At 46.6% G+C, this 24,674-nt stretch overlaps 2 protein-coding genes across 3 annotated transcripts in view; one reads left to right on the top strand and one right to left on the bottom strand.

Moving 5' to 3' along the window:
* Positions 1 to 24,674, bottom strand: part of RFTN1 (raftlin, lipid raft linker 1) — a 200,027-nt gene that overhangs the window by 155,510 nt on the left and 19,843 nt on the right. The window lies entirely within an intron of this gene.
* LOC309659501 (tigger transposable element-derived protein 1-like) overlaps positions 1 to 24,674 on the top strand; it is a 32,424-nt gene extending 7,750 nt beyond the window's left edge. Inside the window, exon 2 of the mRNA XM_082459360.1 lies at positions 1 to 24,674. This exon is cut by the window's left edge and continues 4,836 nt beyond it. Coding sequence (XP_082315486.1) covers positions 10,412 to 10,978 — 567 coding nt within the window. The 5' untranslated portion in view covers positions 1 to 10,411 and the 3' untranslated portion in view covers positions 10,979 to 24,674.

Genomic DNA, 24,674 nt, shown 5'->3' with positions numbered 1-24,674 from the left:
TGCCAGGTGCTTGCTCACCTTGAACATGAAGCTTTTCCTTCTTGCCCCCTCTCACATCACCAATGCGTGGGCTGCAGAGCCAAGGGCAGCCCCATGGGGAGAAGGGACGATGAATCACAGAAAATACACCCCAAGGACTCTTTCTGTCGACACAGAGACATTTCCTGAAGGTCTACTCTGTACCAGGCCCTCCAGATGTGGCATCTCATTTCCCCCTGACAGTGACCCCATGTTGCTGTGCGCTCAGAGAGGTGAGCTAACCTGCTCAAGGTCATGGGGCTAGCAAGCAGCAGAGCGAAATTGGAACCTGGATCCCTCAGAGACCCTAAAACACGCCTTGTCCACCACATACCACAGTGCCTGCCGTCCACGAACGATCAGTTTATCAGAATCAGCAGGAGGGCCGCCGGTATCTTTCCAATGGCACTGAAGTAGAAAACTTCAGTGGACAACTGCTAAGCCAATCCTCAGGAGGAGACAAGTAGATGGGAAGTGACAGAAAAGAAGAAAGAGGACCAGGCTACAGACCCAAGAACTTGTATTCAGTCATTATTAACAAGCTCTGAGATGGAACCCCTCAGTGCCTTCATCTGTCCATCTTAAAATGGGGATGTTGACATTTGCCCTTCCAGCTCCTCTTCTGTTTGACTGAGGAAGCTCCTATCAGATCGACTGTCCTGCAGATGACAACCAAAAGCAATGGACAAAGCCCAAAAACCAAAAAACCCTATCTGAGGGCACTGGAGAGTGAGCCAAGGCAGGTAGGTACTGAAGGGGAGTCGGTATTTGGAAGAAAGGTAGTGCACCAAGTTTTTGTTATTTACGGCTCTTAGCCCAAGGTCAAGTCCTGGTCTATACCACAGGGGCAACTAAAACTCGGGAACCCACAGTCTTACTGGCTTGGAGAAACAGAAGACAGAATCCAGGGGTACTTCTGCTGCTGGAATATGAAGGGGGAATTCCAGAAAAGAGAGAGCCAAACAGAGGGAGTCTCAAATTCTGAGTATAAACTGTGTCCACGTCTCTGACTGACCCCTGGACCACGCACACATCAAGTACTCTCCAACCAGCCCAATTAAGGCTGAAAGAACAAACTGAGACTTGAAGCCATCACCCAAGAAACAGAGTTCACAGTTGAAGTCCAATCAGGTAAACTGCCTGCTAAAACAAACAGAAAAATCAATACTCATCAGACGAATATAGCAGAATCTAGAGTCTCCATGACATAACAGTTACAATGTCCAGGATACAATCCAAAGTTATTTCAAAATCAATTGAGTATGTGGCTTATGCTCAAGAAAGAAGACAATCAATGAAAACTGATCCCATACTGATCTGGAAGTTAGACAAGAATTTTAAAGCAGCTTTATAAATACACTCAATATTTGCTGAACCTACGTCACAGCTGAGAGTAAAGTCAGGCAAGAAAAAGAGCTTTGAAAAGTTTCGCATATGCTACACCTAACATTACGAATTCAGGTGGCCCCCAATTTTCACATCTGTTCCCAGAAACCATACATTAAAGCAAACCATTTTAATAGACACAGCCTTTCTTCAAGGAACAAGTTATACTCAAGGACTGAATTTATGATCAAAACTCTGTTTTTAAATAAATCACAAGGACAAATAATAATGTGTTATAAATCAAAGCCTGTAATGCCCATATACCACCACAAATCCTTTTAAAAAGCAAAACTGAGCCACATGTCATACATAGCCTATTTTGTGCAGAAGGCGGGGACAATGTGCATAGTGGTTTACCTTTGTCGGCTTAGAAGTCAGACAGCCTGGGCTCAAATGTCAGCCTCATGACATAAAAGCTGTGTCTCCCTCCACGACTTATGTAGCCTCTTTGCACCTCACTTTCCAACTGGAAAATGTTTTTTTTGTTTTGTTTTAACTTTTTATTTTACATTGGAGTATAGATGATTAACAGTGTTGTGATAGTTGCAGGTGTACAGCAAAGTGATTCAGCTGTGCATTTTCCCATTTAGGTTGTTACATAATATTGAGCAGAGTTCCCTGTGCTATACAGTAGGTCCTTCTCGGTTATCCATTTTAAATACAGCAGTGGGTACATGTCGATCCCAAACTCCCTAACTATCCGTTCCCCCCACCCTTCCCCCCTGGTAACCATAACTTAGTTCTGTAAGTCTGTGAGTCTGTTTCTGTTTTGTAAATAAATTCATTTGTATCATTTCTTTTTAGTGGAAACTGTTGATCATAAGAGTACCTGCCTCACAGGATTAGTGTGATAATTCACATTCAGGGACTTACGTGGCACAGAGTCAAGTGCTCAATAAACAGGAGGTGAAACAGGGGAGGTGACTTGACCAGCATCGCCCAGGAGCAGATTACAGACCTGGGAGTAGCACCTGGATCCTTGCTTCCATTTTAAATCACTTCTTCATAAAAGTTCTTCAGACAGGCACAAATGCACAGTAAATTGGTTATCCCAGGTTCCTTCAGAATTCTAAAATGTGCAAAACACATAAAAAGCACAACTCTGCCATGTCACAAATTCAATCCAAAAATTATATCTAAAAAGTAGAATATTTGACTTTTAAACATTTTCTTTTGTTCCTTTGAATTTGAAAGGTCTTAAGATATGAGCCTAGGAAACTTACATGAATGCCTTTAAAAATTTGTTTCTTTAAATTTTTTTAAAATTTATTTATTTAATTTATTTATTTTTGGCTGCATTGGGTCTTTGTTGTTGCGTGCGGGCTTTCTCTAGTTGAGGCGAGCAGGGGCTATTCTTTGTTGTGGTGCACGGGCTTCTCATTGTGGTGGCTTCTCTTATTGCAGCACATGGGCTCTAGGAGTGCGGGCTTCAGTAGTTGTGGCTCGCGGGCTCTAGAGCGCAGGCTCAGCAGTTGTGGTCCAAGGGCTTAGCTGCTCCACGGCATGTAAGATCCCCCGGACCAGGGCTTGAACCCGCGTCCCCTGCATTGGCAGGCAGACTCTTAACCACTGTGCCACCAGGGAAGCCCTCTTTAAACTTTTAAAAAATTTTTATTGACGTATAGTTGATTTACAATGTTGTGTTAGTTTCTGCTGTACAGCAAAGTGACTCAGTTATACATATATATATTCTTTTTCATATTCTTTTCCATTATGGCTTATTACAGGATATTGTGTAGAGTTCCCTGTGCCATACAGTAGGACCTTATTGCTTATCTATTTTATATATAGTAGCTCATAAGTGCCCTTCTTTTCAATTATTTCCATCAGCGCCCACATGGAGCCTCAGAATTCGCCTCACACATGATCACCGACAGCATCTTTCTCAAGCATCTCATTGCAGACTCTGGTGTGGGGAGAACAAGCACCCCATGCTTATGGTTCTTGCACTCACTGTTTTTCTTTTCCTTCCCATTTTCCCAACAGCTGGCACAGCATGAAGAAGTTTAAGCTGTAAAAAAAAACGACTGTCTAGGAGTTGAGGAAGGAAAGTCACTTTTTTTTTTTTTTTTTTTTTTTGCCTGACATGAGAAGTGTTATAATTCTTCATGAAACTTGGGATTTTGCCTTTAAAAAAAAACAAACAAACAGGTGTTGGGACAGGGAGCCAAGGAGAGAGGCGACACCCTTCCCCACATAGCCCTCCGCCTCCCTGTGAGATGAAACCCAAGAATTCATTACACACTGATTATATGGAAGTGGCGGGGAGCATCTACGCGGGCGGTTAACAACCCAGCGCCAGAGCCTCCATGCCGTCCTCATTTTGTGAGGAGAAGAAATTAGCTCCTTAAAAAGCTCTCAGAACAAGACCCAAAACCACTGAGGCCAGAAAGGAGAGGGAGAACTTGGCGAAGCCCAAAGGGTTCCAGGAATTTCTGACAAGGGTATGGTGGGAGGCATGGATGAGACTCGGCTGGAACGTTCTGGAATTGCAAGGACACCCGGCCCGACTCGGTGAGGAAGCTCGGCAAGGCAGAGGCAAATTGTGTCGTGTCCAACTCCAGGTGAATGTGACTTCCTGTCTGAATCAGAGGTGGGCTTTGTCCCAACACATGATGACCTTCGCAGGCCCACGGTCTGCTCTCCTAATTACACGGGAGGGGCCATCTGAAGCCGGAGTAATGAACACAATGTTCAGTGACCAAAAGCTGAGGAATGTGGCCAGCGTGGGCCGTGGTGAGACTAGGAGCTGCCAAGAAACCTGGCGCCACCAGCTTGACTGGCCCTGGGCGAGCTCTCTCCACCGACGGCCTCGGTTTCCTTATCCGCACAGGGTCACCCTGGGGCGGGGTGACCTCGGAGGCTCCTCTCCCTCCTAAATGTTCCCGGGAAATCACTGTCGGCCATGAATGTCCTCGTCGATCACACCCATTTCCCATCGCCTGTGTGCACACACGCACACACACGCGCACACACGTTATAACTTTAGATGCAATCCCCCGGTCTGTTCCTTCAGCAGAGCCACTGGCCAGAGTAAAAGACCTCAGCTCCCCGAACTGGGCAAGATGCCATGATACTGGGTCGACGTGGGGTGTTGCAAGGCACCAGATTTCTAAAAATTGATCATCTGCTTATCACACCTATTGATAAACCCAGTAAGACTCCAGCTGCTAATAATCAAACAACTAAATAAGATAAGGTCCACAAAGGCACTCTGTATTCCTGCAAGCACTCTACTAATATCAAACATCACTAGTTTCTCCCACCCAGAGGCTTCTACCTCAGAGGGGGAGCTTCTCCTTGGAAGCCCGTGGTCCTCGTGGCCTGGGCTACACCACATCCAACCTGTTCTGTCTTGCAGTTTCCCACCCGAGGTGGTGAAGCACCACCTGCCATCATCCTAAAGGTGGATCAACAAGGACCACCTCGTTTTGCAGATAAGGGAAGGAAGGCCCCCCAAAATCATTTTATCCTTTCCGTCTTGGGCAGTAAATCCTGTCAGGTTCTCCCGGACACTATTCTTAATGGACTCTTCTTTGCATTGATGTGATAAAAAATGGCTGCCATTTCCTGAGCCTTATCTGTGGGGCTACCCAGTGCTTTATCTGATGACTCTAATCAATTCTAACAGCCCCGGGGAATATATCACCATTTTACAGATAAGAAAGTAAGACCCTGAGGGGCTTAAGGAACCCACTCGGGGCACAGAGCGAATGAGAGAGACAGCTCTCCCACTAGGTCTGCAGTGTCAGGCTCAGATCTGTGCTCCAACAAAGCCCACGCTTTTAATCACTCCGCCAGCGCTATTCCCCAATGTGCAGGGTGACGGACTGATAAACAGTGTCTGATTAATTAGTTAATGCTGCTGCTACTTGCCCCCCTTCCTCCAAGATAAACACAGGCTGATCCTGGGGCCATGAGAAAGATGCCAGCACACCCCCAGGAAGGCGGCCAGCCCTGCAGTGATGAGTGATGCTGGACTGCACATCTATAAGCGTCTGATGGTCACTTTAGAGCACTCGAGGAGAGGGGAGGGAAAAAAACAGGCTCCCATCCAATGCAATTTTTAAACCACTGATTCACCATGCGATGCAGTGCCATCCAAAGAACCTCAGCCACCACTGTGTTTGCAAAATGCTGTACATCGTTAAAAAACAACCACCATGTATTGGTCCAACATTCCCTGTGGAGCCAGGTGGGAGACATCCAGACAAGTTGGAATTCACTCCTGCAGGATGAGGAATGTAAATTGAATCAGTTCGACTTCCAGCAATCAAGGCTGGGAGTAGGGATGGCTCCTCTCCTCTTAAACCTAATAGATGGGGACTTCCCTGGCGGCCCAGTGGTTGCGACTTCGCCTTCCAATGCAGGGGGTTCAGGTTCGATCCCTGGTCAGGGAGATCCCACATGCATCGCGGCCAAAAAAAACCAAAACATAAAACAGAAGCAATATTGTAACAAAGTCAACAAAGACTTTAAAAAAAATGGTCCACATCAAAAAAAAAAAAAAAATTCTTAAAAAAAAAAAGAAAACCTAATGGATGTAGAACTTTTGCTTCCTGGTCCCACAGCTTTGGATCTGCTGGTTTGGAGGTCTTGGTTCCCAAGGGAAAGCTGCCACCAGACAACACAGCAATGGTTTCACTGAGCTGGAAGTTAAGACCGTCCCTAGGCCATTCTGGATGACCAATGCCACAGAACCCAGAGGCTAAGGAGATAGTTATTGCACCGACTGGGGTGAGTGATCCTGATTTCTAAGGGGAAACTGGACGTTGCCATAAAATGGAACCCAGGGAAGTCTCTGGAGTTTCTCTCGGTACTTTCATGTCCAAGAGTAAATATTAATGGAAAACTAAAGCAACTGGGGGGGAGAGGGGGTGGGGAGGGGAGAACCAGTAAGGATGTCGATTCCTAGATCATTCCACCAGGCCACGAACCCCAGCAAGGTGAGGTGTTGGCTGAGGGCAAAAGCCAAGACCCCACAGTCACGGTATCCATATCTGAGCAATGCTGACTCCTTTTCTGATACCACTAGTCCCACCTGAACATTCCGTACCCTGCAGACTGAACGAGAAAAATAATTCCCATCACCCAGAGAAGGACACCGTGCCCCTGGGGCTTTGTGTCTCCTCTTTATGATGAAACAGGGAGATCACTTGTATGAAGAGCCGTGGCATCTCGTTACACAGAAACAGAGTTGTTTTGTCATTGTGTGGAGTTAAAAATGTGCAGAAGGATGCATGGATGCCGAGAAGGCGAACGGGTGGACAGTGCTGGTCATTTCGTTGCTGTCTCTCGGTCCAAATCCCCCTTCTAGACCCCGATCTCTGCTGTGAACTAGAAGTCTGCAAACAGCATTTCTCCTTTGCCGGCCGACTTCCTATCAGGGTCCATCAGTGCAGGCTCTAGATGGGGACTGGACGGCAGGCGAGGGGAGAAAGGACCTCCCTCTTCTGTTCGCAGCACTTCACCTGGAGGCAGCAGCTGGTTCCAACCCCTCCCCACCCACCCCGTCCCGTGTCATCTCTCACTACTTCCCATGGCAGCCTCAGGGAGCTCAGTGGTTAGGTGCTGAAGACAGAGCAGTTAATGAGGTGGAAATGGCCCCGATCCTCAAGGTGCTTAAAACCCAGCAAGGAGAAGCCACTGAACAAATAAGGAAGTGTGATCACTGCCACGAAGATGTACAGGTTCCTCTGAGAGCACGTCCCAGAAGGTCTTGGGAATGATGTCAATGGTATGGTTACATTCTGGGACTTCTGGCTATTGGCAGAGATATACAAGAATAATGGCACCAAACCACATTCAGAGGATCACCTCAGACTGTGTTGTCTTCCTGGAATCAATACACCTTTAAGGAAAGCTGCTGTGCACAGTCAAAAGTTTTTAAATTATTCTGCATTCCTGGAATTTTTACATTAATCATTCATTCAGTCATTCAGTCATTCAACAAGTGCCCTCAGCAGGAAAGCTCCGAGGCTTAGCAATGAACAAGGCAATGTCATGCCGCTCAGGGAGCCTACATTAGGGTTGGGGGACCCCATAAATAACAACAAACAATACAAGAGTATGACTTCAGATGGTGATAAGTTCCTCAAAGGAGATAAAGCAGGTGGTGGAGCAGGTGAAAGTGAATGGGGCAAGGGGAAGGGCCATTTTAGGCAGGACGGTAAGAGAAGGTCCCTCGGAGAAGGTGGCATTTAGCAGAGAGTTGGATGAGGGAAGGAATGAGCCCTAAGAAGATGTGGGAGCCAGCCCCCGAGGCAGAAAGCTCCAGAACGCCATCAGCGGTATGGGAGCTGTGGATGGAGATGGTCCATCACAGGGGAAGCTGTCCTCTTTTCTCCAGCGAACCCTACAAGTTGGACCCTATTCAGTGGCCGGGTTCACATCCCCACTCCAGGGTGTGGTTATTTTTCCTTACTTTCAATTTACATCGCAAGCTAGAGAGAAATGAATTACATCCCCCTGGGTTTCTCTGTTCCGTACAATTAAGAAAAGCTATTTCTTAGTCACAAGGCGGATGACGACACCAAGATTTCCCATTTTCTCTCTGCAGGAAGGCTGTCATCACTCAATATTAATTGATCCTACTTTTCATCCATAAAGCAGGGGCTGAAACAAATTTCTGGTCACAAAAATGGCAACTATTACATTATAAAAGAAAATTATTAATGGCATCTCCATTAAAGCACACTCATCTTCCCAGGGCACGAGCTGCTTCAACCCTTTGAAGCAGTGTTTCTTTAATGGGGAAAATAATGAGTAAATTATATTCCTTCCTGATATTGGATAAACTGCCAGCGCCTATCTCGTCTAAGGTTGCCAGAGATTTTCCACCGTTTCATCACAACCAGGAGCACACAAAAATGGGGTAATAGATCTTGGGTTCCCAGCAGGACAGCATGTCAATCGAATACAATTTTATTTTCCTGCTAGAGAGCAGAGAAAGTGAAAACAGCAAGAAAACATGAGAGGGGCTTCCCTGGTGGCGCAGTGGTTAAGAGTCCGCCTGCCAATGCAGGGGACACGGGTTCGAGCCCTGGTCCGGGAAGATCCCACATGCCGCGGAGCAACTAAGCCCGTGAGCCACAACTGCTGAGCCTGCGCTCTGGAGCCCATGAGCCACAACTACTGAGCCCACGTGCCACAACTACTGAAGCCTGCACACCTAGAGCCCGTGCTCCACAGCAGGAGAGACCACCACAGTGGGAAGCCCACGCACTGCAACGAAGAGTAGCCCCCGCTCGCCACAACTAGAGAAAGCCCGTGCTCAGCAACGAAGACCCAACGCAGCCAAAAATAAAATAAATAAATAAATTTAAAAAAGGAAGACACGAGAAACTCAAAAACTGAGGAGAGCTAGTCTCATTTATATATATATTTGTCTTTCCCTAGACAAAAAACTGATGCTTATTTTTAGAGTAGGGATGAAGGAAGGAGGGAAGGAAGGAAGGGAGAGAAGAAGGAAGGAAGGAAGGAAAAGAGAAACAAAGAAAAAAGGGAGAAAAAATCCAGTTGTATCTACAAGTAAACAGCCTACAGTGAACTGGGGCCCTTTGGGAAGACTGAACCTCATTACCACTGACCAGTAGGCATGGTCACTAGGGTGACCAGATGCCAGCAGCAGTGAGGAACAATTCTCAAGTTCATGGCTTTGGATACCCATGTCTTCCAACTCCTTCTCAGTCATTAATTTCTCTAAGTGCTAGGGCCCTGAAGGGTAACCACAGGGCATCTGCATTTCATCAATAGGCTCAACTGTCACAAATCTTGACTTTCACAGCTGCAAGCCAGGCTTAACGACTGATTTACATCTAGACTGATGAATAACTGTGGGCAAAGCAGAAGCTTTTCTTAAACATAGAATTTAGTCTTGAGAAGAGATGCATTCTGCTCAACAAGTCCTACAGCATGAAATTAGAGATGCTGCGGACACAGCTCATGGCATCAAAGAAAAGACAAGGACGGAAAAATGAACAGTGGTCCTTTGCTTCCGGACTAGCAGGTCACTCACTGTAGGGGATCACTCCTGCTGATGGCCATTATATTCTTTTAATATTTATTTATTTACTTATTTATTTATTTACTTGGCTGCACCGGGCTCTTAGTTGTGGCAGGTGGGATCTAGTTCTCTGGCCAGGGATTGAACCCGAGCCCCCTGCCCTGGGAGTGCGGAGTCTTAACCGATGGACCACCAGGGAAGTCCCGATGGCCATTATTTAAGGGACCCGTGCATCCATCCCCCGGTGCTGTGTGTTGGCCGCCCCTTCCTCTGGAAAACTGCCCTCAGCCCAATGGGAGCCACCCAAGAGGCTTGAGAGAGTCACAGGAGCTATGAAAGTGGTCCCTCCTTTCTACTCATTGTGGCAGAAAGTGTGGACTGTGTGAGTTAAAACTCATCCACCCGCTTCAAGCTAGTCTTCCTAGAACACAGAGGCTAGAAGACAAAAACTACATTTCCCTTTTCCGATGAGGAAACCGTAACAGAGGGGTTAAGTGACTTTCCCAAAGTCACACAGCTAATCAGTGGCAGAAGCAGAATTTGAAGCCTGGCTCAAGCGTCTGTGCTCTCAACCACTCACAAGGCTCCCTCTCATACAGGAGCAAGACTTTTAACATAAACTTCCCGTGTTAGTTAACAGTAAGTCCCCTACATATGAACCTCCAAGTTGCACGCTTTCAAAGATGCGAACATAAGCTCACCAGGCTATAAAGCGGCAAAGGATAGGCTAACTCTGTTGTTTGGTGGCAATGCTTCCGGCGATATGAAGCTGAAGCCTCTCTTAGTTTATCATTCAGAGAGCCCAAGAGCCCTTAAAAACACAGCCAAGGGCTTTCTTCCTGTTGTGTGGAAGAGTAACCGCAAAGTCTGGGTTACACAGGCCATTTCCAGTACTGGTTTTTCCACCACTTTATCCCGGAGGTGAAGAAATATTGCTTGGAGAAGGACGTCCCATTCAACATTCTTTTGCTGCTCGACAGTGCTCCGGGCCACCCCCCATTCATGGACGACTTTCATCCCAACGTCAAAGTAGTACATCTGCCACCGAATACTACGTTGCTCATCCAACCTATGGACCAGGGAATTATAGCGACTTTCAAGAAATATTATTTACATCACACTTTTCGTCAGGCAGTAAAGGCGAGTGACGAATCAGGAACAGCCTTGCGACAATTTTGGCAGGAATATAACATGAACAAGATCATAAAAAACACTGACTTTGCTTGGCGTGAGGTTACAGCCATCACCGTGAATGGGGTTTGGAAGAACCATGGCCCACAGTTTGTTCACGATTTTTGTGGATTTGAGAAGGTGGATGAGGAGTCCGAACAGGTCTCCAGTGACTTAGTGACCCTGAGCAAGAAGCTGGAGCTAGATCTGCAAGAGGACGACTTCACTGAACTCCTTGCTGTGCCACACGAGGAGCTTACTAATGAAGACCTGACAGAATTGGAGGCCCAGAGAAAGGACGAAGAGAGGCAAGAGGAAGAAGAAGTAACTGAAGAACTGAAGAGATTCACGATGCAGGAAATGGCAGGGGATTTTCTTTATCTGAGGAGGAACTGTTAGTTCTTGAGGCACAGGAACCGAACGTAGAACGGTACACGAAGGTTGCAGCAGCTGCTCAGAATGCAATCCAGTGCTACCGTGTCATCTATGACGAGAAAAAAAGAGCTACTACCCAGACATCGCTGGATCGTTTTTTCAAGAGGGTGGATAGAATTGAATCCAGCAAGGAACCAGAACCTGTGCCATCAACGTCAGGCGTGAGTGACATTGCAGCTTGCCCTCCATCTCCTATTGCCGACAGTCCTTCAGCTCTACCATCTCCCACCTCCTCCAACCAGCAACTCTTCTTGCCTGTTCGCTCGATGCCAGCCCCTGTATGCCAGCTGTCGTACTGTACTATTGTACTTTACAAGGTACCATACTGTAAGATTAAAAATGTTTCATTTTTTTATGTATTACTTGTGTGAAAAGTATTATAAACCTATTACAGTACAGTACTACATAGCCAATTGTGTTAGCTGGGTACCTAGGCTAACTTTGTTGTACTTACGAACACGACGCTCTCAGAACGGAACTTGTTCGTATGTAGGGGACTTAACTGTATTTAATGACGTGCAGCAAATTACCCCAAAACATAGCAGCCTAAAACAACAAACATTTATTACCTCAGTTTCTATGAGTCAGGAATCCAGGTGCAGCTTAGCTGGGTGCCTCTGGCTCAAGGACTCTCATGAGGTGGCATGAGGGCATCAGCTCAGGCGGAAGGGACCTCGAGGTCTGTTGGGGGACCAACCCCCAAGCTCATGTGCACGGGTGTTGGTGGGACTCAGGTCCTGCAGGGCTGCCGGACAAGGTTCCTCGCTGGCTGTTAGCAGGAGGTCTCCCTATGTTCCCCACCACATAAGCCTCTGCACTGGGCAACGTACAACATGGCAGCTGGCTTCCCTCAGAAGGAGTGAGCAAGGGAGCAGGAGAGACCAAGGTGCAAGCCACCGTCTTTTTATAACCCAATCTCGGAAGTGCCAGCCCATCACTTTCACTAGAAGCAAGTCGCTCGGTCCTCCCACACCCAAGGGAAGGGGGTTATACAAGGGCATGAACGCCGGGAGGCAGGGGTCACTGGGGGTCACCTTGGAGGGCACCTACCATGCTGCCCAACATCACACAACCAGTAATGAGAAAGGTTGAGTTTAAAGCTGTTTTTACCTCCGTTAACTTGGCTCCCAGCTCCAAGCTCTGTCCAGGACTCTAAGATTCTGCCCTGCTCGAGGACACAGTCATGTTTGGCTCACCTCTCTGGGGCACTAGCCCCCATCACCTGCCTTTTAAGCCACCTCTGGCTTCTCATGTACAGCAAAGAAAGTAAAGGGTATTAGGAGAAAAGTTGTCTTAGATTTTAGCTATTTTGGTCTAATCCATTTATATGAAGTCCACAGTGAGAAACCAGCCGGTAGAAAGAAGAATAAGTTTTTGTTCGAATTTACAGTCTCCAGATGGGCAAGAAACAGTGGTTAGACAAGGAGAGTTGGGTCACCCGTCTGGGGGATAAAGCAAGGCCATCCAGAAAACCCTCCCTGAGTCTAGTCATGTTTCCGGCATTATCTCAGCCCAGGCTATTGGAAGAAGCAGCAGTAATTTTTCTTTCCCAAGGTTCATCTCACTCTAGACCAACATACCATTTCTTACCAAGAAAGCATGACGGACTGAAAGCCTGGAGCATGCACCCAGGGCATCCTGGACGCACCTGTTAAGTCTCCCAAAGCTCAGCCTGCAGGCACGGGCAGCCCAGACGAGTCCCTCAGCCCTGGGAAGCTGGTTTGATTGAGGCACTGACCCAGGGGTTTTCCAAGCTTCAGGTTGGCGGGCCCAGGGATCAGACCTGGTCTAAGATGTCCAGGGCTTTCCTGCGCCCACCAAACAGCAGACAAAGCTCTGCCAGCCATGCAGGGCCTGCCAGGTCAAAGATAAATCGTGGTAAGTCAAGGAAAATGCTTTTCCAAGATAACACACAGACTCTGTTAAGGCTACGGCCACGCTGGACTGGTTTCCAGATCTGGGAAAACAGACACTGGGCTAGGACATTAATAACACAGAACTGGATGGGGATGATTTAGACACTGCTTCCTATGTTGAGAGGTCTTGCCATCTTGTTCACCTTTGCACGCCCAGCCTGGAGCCGGAGAAAGAGCAGGTAGGTAATCAATAAATATCCAATGAATTGATGTTGTTGAATAACCCTGTCAGAAGGGACTGCCTTCTGCATTAAAGCAAGTCCACCCACCAAGCATGCCAGATCCCTTAGGAATATATTACCAATCCTGCATCAACAGTAACACGCGTTCCATATGGCGCCATACTGTGTTCATGCTTACCAAGCAACTCTGAATTTACACCCAAGATGCCCAACTGAAATAATCCCCTTCCTCTTTTAAGAGGGCCCGATAAGGCTGTTCAAATGAATGTATCCTCCTCCTAATGAATCATATATATGCACCTGACAAGCATGTTTACGCAACAAAACGCGGAAAAATCTCAGCTGCTGATGACTCCAGCAAGTACTGACTGCTTGGCTCACTTTTATTTACCAGGATACCCGACCCGTAAACAAAGAACAGCTTACGGCATGTCTGAAACGCAGAACTGAGGAAAAGACTCTCTAGAATTAATGACAGTGACATGCAACCTGAAGGCAGAATCACCTACCTTTGTACACTATTTGAAAATATTTCATTGAAAAAATTCGACAGGCCTCCTTTCTTCTGAAGCATCAGTGGAAGCTAGTCCAAACACTGGCTAAAGCCTCTTTATAAAAATTCTTTGAGGCAGTATCACTAATAACCATAATTAGTAGGGTGCATAGAACATTAACTTGTTTTCTTTTCTGTTTTAACCAAGTTAGATAAAAATTATTACCATGACCACAGCGCCGCTTTTATGAATCCCTACAGAAAAAGAATCTGGTTTTGCTTTGACAGATAACAGTCATCACCAAGGAACTTCATTTTACTGAAGGAAGGCTTGAGTTGCTGAAATTTACTGCTTGCGCACACACACACACACACACACACACACACCCCTGAGCCCATTTTCACCCAAGACTGAGTGTTGTTTCTTGGACTGGATTTGGAGTCTCTGGGAAAAGAGCACGAAGAGTTTTTACATTAAGGAAGGAATGCAAAGAATGCCTTCCTTCCTCTTAAATCTAATCTTATTACCTCCATTAGTGAATATTTAACAATAACATTAATACTAACAGCAGACTTGGCTGCGTTCTCAAAAGCAACAATACGGAAGACGAATTTGGTAGTTTTGCTCAGGAAAGCTTAAAGCCATGTCACACATATTATCTCATTTATCTTTAAAAAACCCCGCAGACTCTGTAAAAGTGTACTTTTCTGCGATAAGGCATGTTTAATGGGAACCGATTTCCTTACCACTCCTTGTATCTTCTGTTTAAAAACATAAGGGTCTGTTTTTAGCGCACCTCCCAGCCAGAACCTCAACTCCTAACTCATGCAGCTGACTTCCTTTCATGAGTCTCAGAAACAAACGAAAAAAAGCAACCAACTCTTAGCAATTACAGAAACTAAAAACAAAACTGAAACACGGGTAGGAAATTAAATAAATTCACAGGGCCCAACAACTGCCACTGCCCAAACTGAAATTAAATAAACATACAGGCACCCTGTCCATGAAAACTCTGCCACACAATTTATTAATGAACAGCAAAAGGAAACAGAAGCTGAACGTGGGGCAGGAGAAACTGTTTAATCTAATAGTCTGGAAATTACATCGGAAGGAACAGACGGTTTCACAGAAGTCAGTGCAGCCTAGAGGCACAGGCAGCGATTTTCTAGGAAAGAAAAATGTTCCCCTACCTACTGCCCATACTATTTTCAGCAAAGGAGGCGCCTATATTCAGCACGGGAGAAGCTCCGAGCCCGGCATGCTGACAAAACCAGGACTGCGTGGCAGCCATCCACAGCTACTTGGCCTCCAAATCTGAGCCAGAGGTCAAACAGCCCAATTTTAAAAGCAGCAACAAATGGACGGCAACACTCCACTCCAGTGGGTTATTACCCCGCATTCGCGATCGTGGCAAATAAGAACAGTGGTGATTCTAATAGGTTACGGGCAGCGTGATCTTAACGTGGTTTCTGACCCCCAGATCCTGAGGGTCCCGGGCAGCAGGGAGACCAACATTCTGGCACAGGACCGCCCTGTGACTGAGCCTCCCCGTCTATACACAGGACTGAAAGTCACCTCCAGAGCTGCGTTACTTGAGCCGAAGTCGACGAACCTGTGTGTACTGCAACGAATACAGCATCACCCTCAGTTGCTATTTTCATCCCCACCAGCTATGAGTCACCAAACCATATGCATAAGTTCTCCCTGGAGCAGGGCTCAGTCAAAGGAAGGGCCATCGCAGCTGGGGTCTTTGAATGACAGATCGGAGCCTACCGAGCCTCAAAGCTGTACCTGAGAGGCCTGTGGTACAGCCAACACCGCTTAAGAGAAAAGGATTTGAAGGAGGCAAGTCTGAGTTCTGATTCTAGCCCCATCACATATTTGCTGTGTGACCGTGGGCATGTTGGGTAACCTCTCTGGGCCTCATTTCCTCATCTCTAAAATCAGGATCCCCTGAGGATTAACTTACACCAAGCATGGTGCGCGGCTCATTAGCTGTCATTACCATTGTTACTGTTACCAATAATAATAATATCATCGTCATCATCATCCTATGAGGCTCCTGGCACACCTCATCATCTGCAGGCATTCTCAGCAAACCAAGAGAGGGCACAGAAGCAGAAAGCCTTTCCGCCATTAAGATTAAGGGCTGCAGCAGGAGGACCCTCCCTCAGGGATGAGCTTAACGTTTGGGGGTGTAAAAAATCATCCCTCCAACTCAGACGGGGGACCCCTCCCTGCTTTATGCTGTACCATCAAGGGCTGCCTTGGGCCTTCCTTCTATCCATCCACCTCCCCTCCTTCCTGGCTTCTGACATTTTGCTTCAAGGTTTGTTTGTTTGTTTTCCCTGCAAAAATGTGCCATCAACATCAGTGACTTTATGTTCGATTCTGCTGAAGAGCTGCAAATGTTATAGATGAACTTGTTATGTTCTAAAGCTGCAGGTACCATATTTAGCGCGGTAATAAATACCTCATTCTGGATGGCAAAACAAACACTTCAGGGCACTCGAGGCTCCACTAAAGGAACCCCATGGTGAAACCCACTTTAAACCAAGACTCCTCCTGTAATGCAAATAACCACCCATCCCCCAATCCTCTTCCTTCCTTTCCAGAGCTTCCTACCAAGGACTTCCCCGAAAAGGGAGATTCACACCTGCAGGCACCTGCAGCCAGGTGTCACTCCTCCCTCGCCAACGCCCTGATCCCTCGCAGTCTCAAGCTCAGTCCATCAACACTCGTTCTAGGTTGTCAACTCTAAGTCATTCCTTTTTTTTTTTTTTTTATTGAGGTATAGTTGATTTACAATGTCATGTTAGTTTCAGGTATACAGCACAGTGATTCAGTTATATATATGTACATATTTTCTTTTTCAGATTCTTTTCCCTTATTGGTTATTACAAAATATTGAGTATAGTTCCCTGTGCTATACAAGTAGGTCCTTATTGGTTATTCACTTTATATATAATAGTGTGTATATGTTAAGCCCAAATTACCAATTTATCTCTCCCCCACGCTCTTTCCCCTTTGGTAACCATAAATTTGTTTTCTACATCTGTGAGTCCCTTTCTGTTTTGTAAATAAGTTCATTTGTGTCTTTTTTTAAGATTCCACATACGAGCGATATCATATGATATTTGTCTTTCTCTGACTTACTTCACCTTAGTATGATAATCTCTAGGTCCATCCATGTTGCTGCAAATGGCATTATTTTGTTCTTTTTTATGGATGAGTAGTATTCCATTGTATATATGTACCACATCTTCTTTATCCATTCCTCTGTCGATGGACATTTAGGTTGTTTCCATGTCTTGGCTATCGTGAATAGTGCTGCAATGAACACAGGGGTGCAAGTATCTTTTCGAATTACAGTTGCCTCTGGATATATGCCCAGGATCTAGTTCATTTCTATGGGACCTGGTCAGACAGGCAAGGGCAGCAAAGGAGTAGAAAAGGGGTGCAGGGAATAGAAGTGGTAGAGACCTAATCAAGGCAAAGCCTTCCAGAAAAGCGCCAAGGAGAAGGCTGTACCACGCGGCCACTGGGGCCCAAGAGCAGCCTACAGACCTGCTTCTAAGGTGCAGCGTTTCGAGCTAGACGTGATGAGCCGTGTAAATGAAAACAAAGGCCTATCCAGATGTTGGAGGTGTAACAGGGCCCTAATATGCCCAGCGTGGGCTGGTCAAACCACAGTACACTGACTGTCCCCCAGGTGGGCTACACCTCCCCCTCCCCCTTGGACGAGAGGGAAGGATACAGACACCCAGTGGTCAAGGCCCCTGGGCCAAGAAGGGGCTGTCCGCAGACCCCAGACCACTGGGAACACACCTGTTAGCCAGCACGAAACTGCTCCCTAAACCCACCTCTCACTCCTCTTCCTTCAGCCGAGCCCAGCACCCTCCCTGCAAACACTCCTTTCCAACTACACAGCCTCTCATCCCCAAACCCATCCTGCTCCTGGCCCCCTCCACAGCGGCTGGTAACCCCCAAGGCCTGGGCTCTCGGGGAAGAGAGCCTGGAGGAGGTGAAGCTTTTCTAGGACCTTGAAGAAGAGAGAGGACCCCAGTTAGCCTCGGGGCTGTAGCGGGGGAGGGCAGCACTCCACATGGGACGCGGTTCACACAGGGGCAGAGGGGAGGGCCGTATGGTCCCACATCAGGACCAGCGGGGAGGTTCCCAGGGTGACTGCTCGGAGAAGAGGGAGCCAGTTTAGAAGGACTGGCTTTTCTGACGGACAAGCGTTTAAGGTTTTAGGGTACCCTGGGGAGGCAGGGTATCCACCGGGGACAGCTGGGATTCAGTTGCAGCGGAGATGTGGAGGACTCAGGTCAGGAGAATGACTGTGGCTGCTGGTGGAAATCTACTGCCCACGGTCTAGCCCACTGGTTTTCAATGTGGTCCCCTGTAGGAGCAACAGCAAACAGCAGCACCACCTGGGAACCTGCTAGAAGTGCAAAATCTTGAGCCCCACCCTAGACATGCAGACGACAAATTCCACAGGTAGGGGCTCAGCAATCCGGTCTAAGGAGCCCACCAGGTGATTCTGGTGTTGCCACAGTTTGAGAACAATTGTCTGTACCTGGGCTTCCCAACTACACCATGTCACACGCTTGCTTAGTGCTCTGGAGAAAGAAACCAGGCTTCAGGGAATTGGAAGTGACCTGCAGGAGATTCAAACAGCTCCAAGGGCTGAAGGGAAACAAAGTCTCAGTACATGTGACCCACCTGAGGGTAACCAGCTGGGGTACCCAGGCTTGTACTGACCACCTGGCCCTTCACAAATGCCCACAGGTGCATCACAGCTGCACACGGCATCAACTATAAGTTTCAAAAAACCCTGAGGTCTGGCTCGCTTTCCCAAGATGGACTTCACTGGTCTGGGGTGCAGCCTGGCCATGGGAATCTTTTAAGCAAAAAGTTTGAGAATCATTGTGTCCAACTGGTAGCATTTTTGTTTTAGGAGTATGGCCTGTCCTTCTAAACATACTGCAAGCTACTTCAAAGAAATAAAGTATGAGCGGTCATTATGTACGTGTATATTTATTGAATTTATTTTATACTTAAAGATCACACCAGTACCATTTCTCTCTGCCATCTCCACTCAGATCAAAGAAATCTGCAGTCCATCTGGTTCTGGAAGGTTCTCAGTGTGGTCCCCAGACCAGCAGTATCAGCATCACCTGGGAACTTGCTACAAACGCATTCCCAGGCCTTGCCCCAGACCTAATGCATCAGAAATTCTGGAGCTTAGGATTCTGGGTTTCAAAGAGCTCTTCAGGTGATTCTGACCCACCATCAAGTTGGAGAACCACTACTTTAAGGAAAGGATTAGTTCTAAAGGCCTACAGTCTTTCTCTGGAGGTTAACATTATTTTGGATGGTATTTCAGAATTTGCTTATCACCTCCCTTGACGACCCATGAAATCAGACAGGCTAAGAGCACCAGGATTTATAATGAGCCATTAGGCACCCAAGCTCTTAGCCCCAAAACACTTTAACCTGTTAGTTTTTAGACCTTAAATTGTGATCCATCTTTTTAGAGGAGTCTTTTTCGCAGTTGGGAAGAGAGATTAAAAGGACAATTTAAAGAGACAAAGATTATCAGCTGCTTCTGCAGTCGTGTTTAGGGATAAGGTTACCCAGACTGGAAGTGAAGTAAAAACTGGACCTTTAAATGATTCATTGCACAATACACATGTTTTGAATAATGAATGTCACCCTGTGTTATTCTCATAACCACCCAAAATTTATATACAGGGCTTAAGGCTAAAATGCTGGCAGCCAAAATCCAAGTATGAGCCTGGTCAGCACAATGGCGAAGAAAAAAATCCCAAAGGTCGGCTCTCAAAGACCTCTTAGACAGGAAAACCACATAGACGGGAATTTTAAAAATGTGGCAGTGTGAACTGATGCTAGATATTTTAATGTGTGTCATGGGAATGTTTTACAAGCAAGAATTTAAGAGGAGACGCAGAAGACGAGCTTGAAGAAGACATGCGATGGACCATGAGGTACTTTTCAATTTTTTCATGTTGAAGCCCTTCAGTTTAGTTGAAAGCCACCACAGCATGCAGGCGATTCAGGAATCAAGACAGCCTAAAGTGAACGCTCTACCGTTCAGTAAGATGATGCAGTTTGCTACAAACAACCAGCAGCTTGGTGGCCTAGGGCAAGTCACTTGTATGACCTCTCCAAACTCAAGATCTCAATTATCCTTCTATACCACCCACCTCATAAGACTGTCATTAGTTCGTTTAAAATTGATTAACACAACACTAGGTGCTTAATAAATAGCAGCTGTAATTATCACATGTAAAAAAATGAAGCTCCCAACCCTCATATACTGTTGTTGGAAATGTAAAATGGTACAACCACTTTGGAAAACAGCTGGGCAGTTTCTTATAAAGGTAAACATATATTTACCCAACAACCCAGAAATTCCACTCTTACGTATTTACCCAATAGAAATGAAAACATATGTCCACACAAGACTTGTTTACAAATGTTCACAGCAGCTTTTCCGATAATAGCCCCAAACTGGAAACAGACCAAGCGTTCAACTGGAAAATGATTTAAAAATTGTGGCACATCCAAACAGTGGAATATTACTCAGAAACACAAAGGAATGAGCTCTTGATATATACAATGGCGTGGATGAATCCCAAAAGCATTATGCCGAGTTAAAGAAGTCAGACACAAAAGTATTACATTGCTATGTTACTCGAGAAGAAGCAGGATGAACCTACAATGACAGAAGGCAAATCAGCAGTTGTCTGGGGCGGGTGTTGGGGGCAGGGAATCTTCCAGAGTGATGGAAAAGTTCCACATCTTGAGTGTGGTGGTAATTACACGGGTGTTTACATTTACCAAAACTCATCAAGCCATACACTTCATATGGGTGTATTTTACGGTACATAAGTTATACCCCAATAAAGTTATTTTTTATACTGCTATGCCATTCGGGAGGCCTGAGCTCTCCTTCACGTGCAGTAGAAAAATGCTGTGTGACGAGAGTACAAGCGCTAGATACTGGTCCCACTTACTACATATCAAGGCAATTTCCTCATCTGAAAAAAGAAAGAGAGAAAAATTGCCTTTGCTTTGGCTCTCAGGGCCACTTGGATGATTGAGTGAGATCATTATTTGAAAATGCTTTTTGGACTTCCCTGGTGGCGCAGTGGTTAAGAATCCGCCTGCCAATGCAGGGGACACAGGTTTGAGCCCTGGCCCAGGAAGATCCCACATGCCACAGAGCAACTAAGCCCGTGGGCCACAACTACTGAGCCTGCGCTCTAGAGCCCACAAGCCACAACTACTGAGCCCGTGCACCACAACTACTGAAGCCCACGCACCTAGAGCCCGTGCTCCGCAGCAAGAGAAGCCACCGCAATGAGAAGCCCGTGCACCGCAACGAAGAGTAGCCCCAGTTTGCCACAACTAGAGAAAGCCCACACACAGCAACAAAGACCCAACACAGCCGAAATAAATAAATAAATAAATTTATAAAAATTTAAAAAAAAAGAAACTGCTTTAAAGCAGAATCAGAGCACCCAGCCATGTGGCCCCCATGCCAGCCATCCAGGTGCCCAGTGAACTACCTCCTCCTCTACTCCCCACTCTGTCACCTGCCAGTCAGTCCCTGGGATCACCTCCTGATCTCTCTTGACCACCCCCCGCTCACTTCCCTCGTCCCTACTGCCACCCCTTCAGCTGAGACCACCTTCACCCCTTGCCTAATGATTGCAATGGTTTCCAAATGCTCTCCTCTCCCCCAGTTTTATCCCTTCCATCCTTTTTCATTCTAAACCCAGAGCGGGCTTTCCAGAACATAAATTTGATCACGTCACCTACCCTCGCCCCACCTTAAAAGCCTTCAGGGCTCTTGAGAGAGCCTAGACTCCTCAGTCCAAGACCTAAGACCTTTAGTCATCTGGCCCCTGAAAGGCCACACTCCAACCGACTTGAACCACCTACAGCCTCCCATACATGCAATGTTATCTCTATGTTCTGGCCCCTCCCATAGGTTGTCCCCTTTGCCTGAAAAGATCGCCTGCTCCCAGCCTCATTCTCCTGCCTGGCTAACTCCAAATCCACCTGCGGATCTCACACCTTCCTTGACACACACATCTTCCAAAAAGGGAACCTTCCACCACATCCCCTCTATCACCAGCACTCTAGCCTCAAGTACTACAGTCACTTGGTTCTTCATCTGTAAGATGCTGAAGCCACGTAGACCAGTGGGCTAGACCAGTGCTATGGACTGAATTGTCCCTTCAGTATTCAACTGTTGAAGCCCCAACCCCCAATGTGACTGTATTTGGAGTAAGGAAGCAACTAAGGTTAAATGAGGTTATAAGGGTGCAGCTCTACTCCAATAAGACTAATGTCCTTATAAGAAGAGGCATGAGAAGGGACGCTCTCTGTCTCTCTCAGGCATGAAGACGCAGCAAGAAGGCGGCCGTCTGCAAGCCAGGAAGAGAGCTCTCACCAGAACCCAACCCTGCTGGCCCCCTGATCTTGGATTTTCAGCCTCCAGATCCATGAGAAAATAAAAATCTGTGGTTTAAGCCACCCAGTCTGGAGCATTTTGTTACAGCAGCCCAGCTGACTAAGACAAGGGAGCACCTCCCGTCTGGTTCACTCTTAGGTGCTCAGGACACAACATCTGCCTCCGGTCAACATTCAATAAATATCTGTGAAATCAATGAGCTGTCATCCTACAGTCCCTGGTGAACCCAAGGGCAAACTTTCATAATAACATGGTACATTCATGTGCATTAGGGATACAGAGTCAGACCTGCAACCGAGTTGTCCTCCCTTGAAAACCAACTAGAACAGCACTGCCCAACAGACCCTTCTGTGATGGCGGGCGTGTCCTCCATCTGCGATGTCCAGTATGGTAGCCACCAGCCACAGGTGGATGCTGAGCACTTGAAGTGTGGCCAGGGTGACAGAGGAACTGAACTTTTAATTTTATTCAGGGGTAATCAATGATTATATTTCAGTAACCATGTGGCTGGTGGCTTCTGTACTAGGCAGTGCAGGACTAGACAGTTCAAGCAAGGATCACGCCCCGGGCACTAACTTCATCCTACAGGTCGCTGACTGCCAACTGTCCCCACACCAAGCATGTTATAAACACAGTGGATTCTCACAGAGCTGACACAGGTAGCTTCTGAGTGATGTCAGAGTGGCCTGGCACAGAGAAGCTGGCAAAACACACACATAAAAGGGATAATGAGGCACCGTTTTGCAGAAATTGTGATGCTTTATGGGCCTCCGTCTGAGATGAAACCCATCAAAGGGCAGGTTCATCCCTCAGCGACCAGAGTTAATTGAAAATTTAAGTTCCAATCGAATCACCCGGAATTGAGATTTTTGGCAGCTTACATGCTTCACTGTGAGTTTCCCGCTGCTTTTCGCCTCCGCCAGCCCTACAAGCAAGGCTGCATGTTCCCATATCATCCACAAAAGCACCAAGCTCTAAGCAAGGGACAGATAGAACAATGTTGGTTCTGACCTTGATTGTTTTAAAGTGCACATGGTCCCCTTCCTGCCTAAGCCAGCAGGTGGAAGTGGACAACACCCTTTCCCCAACTTGAAATTCATTAAAGTGTCAGATGACCACCTTCTCTATGAAAAATAAGCATGTCAAGTGCTCCTCAAAAATCTCCTATGGCCAAAACCCTATAGAAGAGGAGTACTCCTATGCGTCTCTACACTATAACACAAGCTTTCTAGCAAGAATGTTCTGACTGGTGTCAATGCCTATTTCTCTGGCACCTTGCAGTTTACAAGGCACACGAGCTCGGATGCCCAAGAGATCCAGATGCAAATTCCACCCTAATCACTTCCTAGCACTGCATCTTTAGAAAAGTTACTTAACCCCTCTGAGGGTCCATTTCCTCTTCTGCAAAAAAGGAATGAGTGTCCCCATACACCTCACTGGGTTACTGTGGCGATAAGATGACATAAGAAACCACACAAAGACGAATGGTCATAGCAACTTAATTTGTAATAGCCCAAAACTGGAAATGACCCAAATGTCCATCAGCAGGTGAATGGAAAAACACACTGTGGTAAATCCATACTATAGAATATTACTCAGTGACGAAATAGGAATGAGCCACTGACACACCAAACAACATAAATGAATCTCAAAATAAGTAAGCTGAGTGGAAGAAGCCAGACCAAATGACTGCACACCATGATTCCATTTATAGAAAATTCTAGAAAATAAAATCAGTGATAGAAAGCAGATCACACTGGCTGTCTGGGGACAGAGGGTTGGAAAAAAGGAGGGACTCCAAAGGAGCATGAGGACACTTTGGGGGCAATGGAAACGTTCTACATCTTGATGAGGTGACGGCTTCATGGGTTTGAACATTTTAAAGATGTGCAGTGTGGTACGCTTAAATAATACTTTGGCAAAGTTGAAAAGTTTAAAAAAAATGAGATCAGGGATCTAATGCCCCATCACAGGACCTGGCACACAGTAGGCTCTTAACAAATGTTGGCTCCACTCTAGAGCAATAATGAATGATCCCATTAGAACTTCTGGAAAAGAAACTTGACAGGCTGCCAGGGAACCGCATCAGCAGGTGTAACAGTGACTTTGAAGATGTACTAGAACCCAACTATTTAGGACACGCTGTTCTCGCCCAGAAAGCATAAACAAGAAAGATGAACAGAAAGATGGGAAAGGCTTGGTCTCTGCCCTCAAGGAAACACAAATGAGTTTAATATATGATGGAATAAAAGTGCAGAAAGGGGCTTCCCTGGTGGCGCAGTGGTTGAGAATCTGCCTGTCAATGCAGGGGACACGGGTTCGAGCCCTGGTCTGGGAAGATGCCACATGCCACGTAGCAACTGGGCCCGTGACCCACAACTACTGAACCTGCGTGTCTGGAGCCTGTGCTCCGCAACAAGAGAGGCCACGACAGTGAGAGGCCCGCACACCGCGATGAAGAGAGGCCCCCGCTTGCTGCAACTAGAGAAAGCCCTCGCACAGAAACGAAGACCCAACACAGCCAAAAATAAATTAATTAATTAATTAAAAAAAAAAAAA

The sequence above is a fragment of the Balaenoptera physalus genome (genome assembly GCF_965194825.1).
Source record: "Balaenoptera physalus genome assembly, chromosome: 4".
Classification (NCBI taxonomy): Eukaryota; Metazoa; Chordata; class Mammalia; order Artiodactyla; family Balaenopteridae; genus Balaenoptera; species Balaenoptera physalus.
Note: the sequence above shows the minus strand (reverse complement) of the source record. Positions and strands in the feature narration are given on the sequence as shown.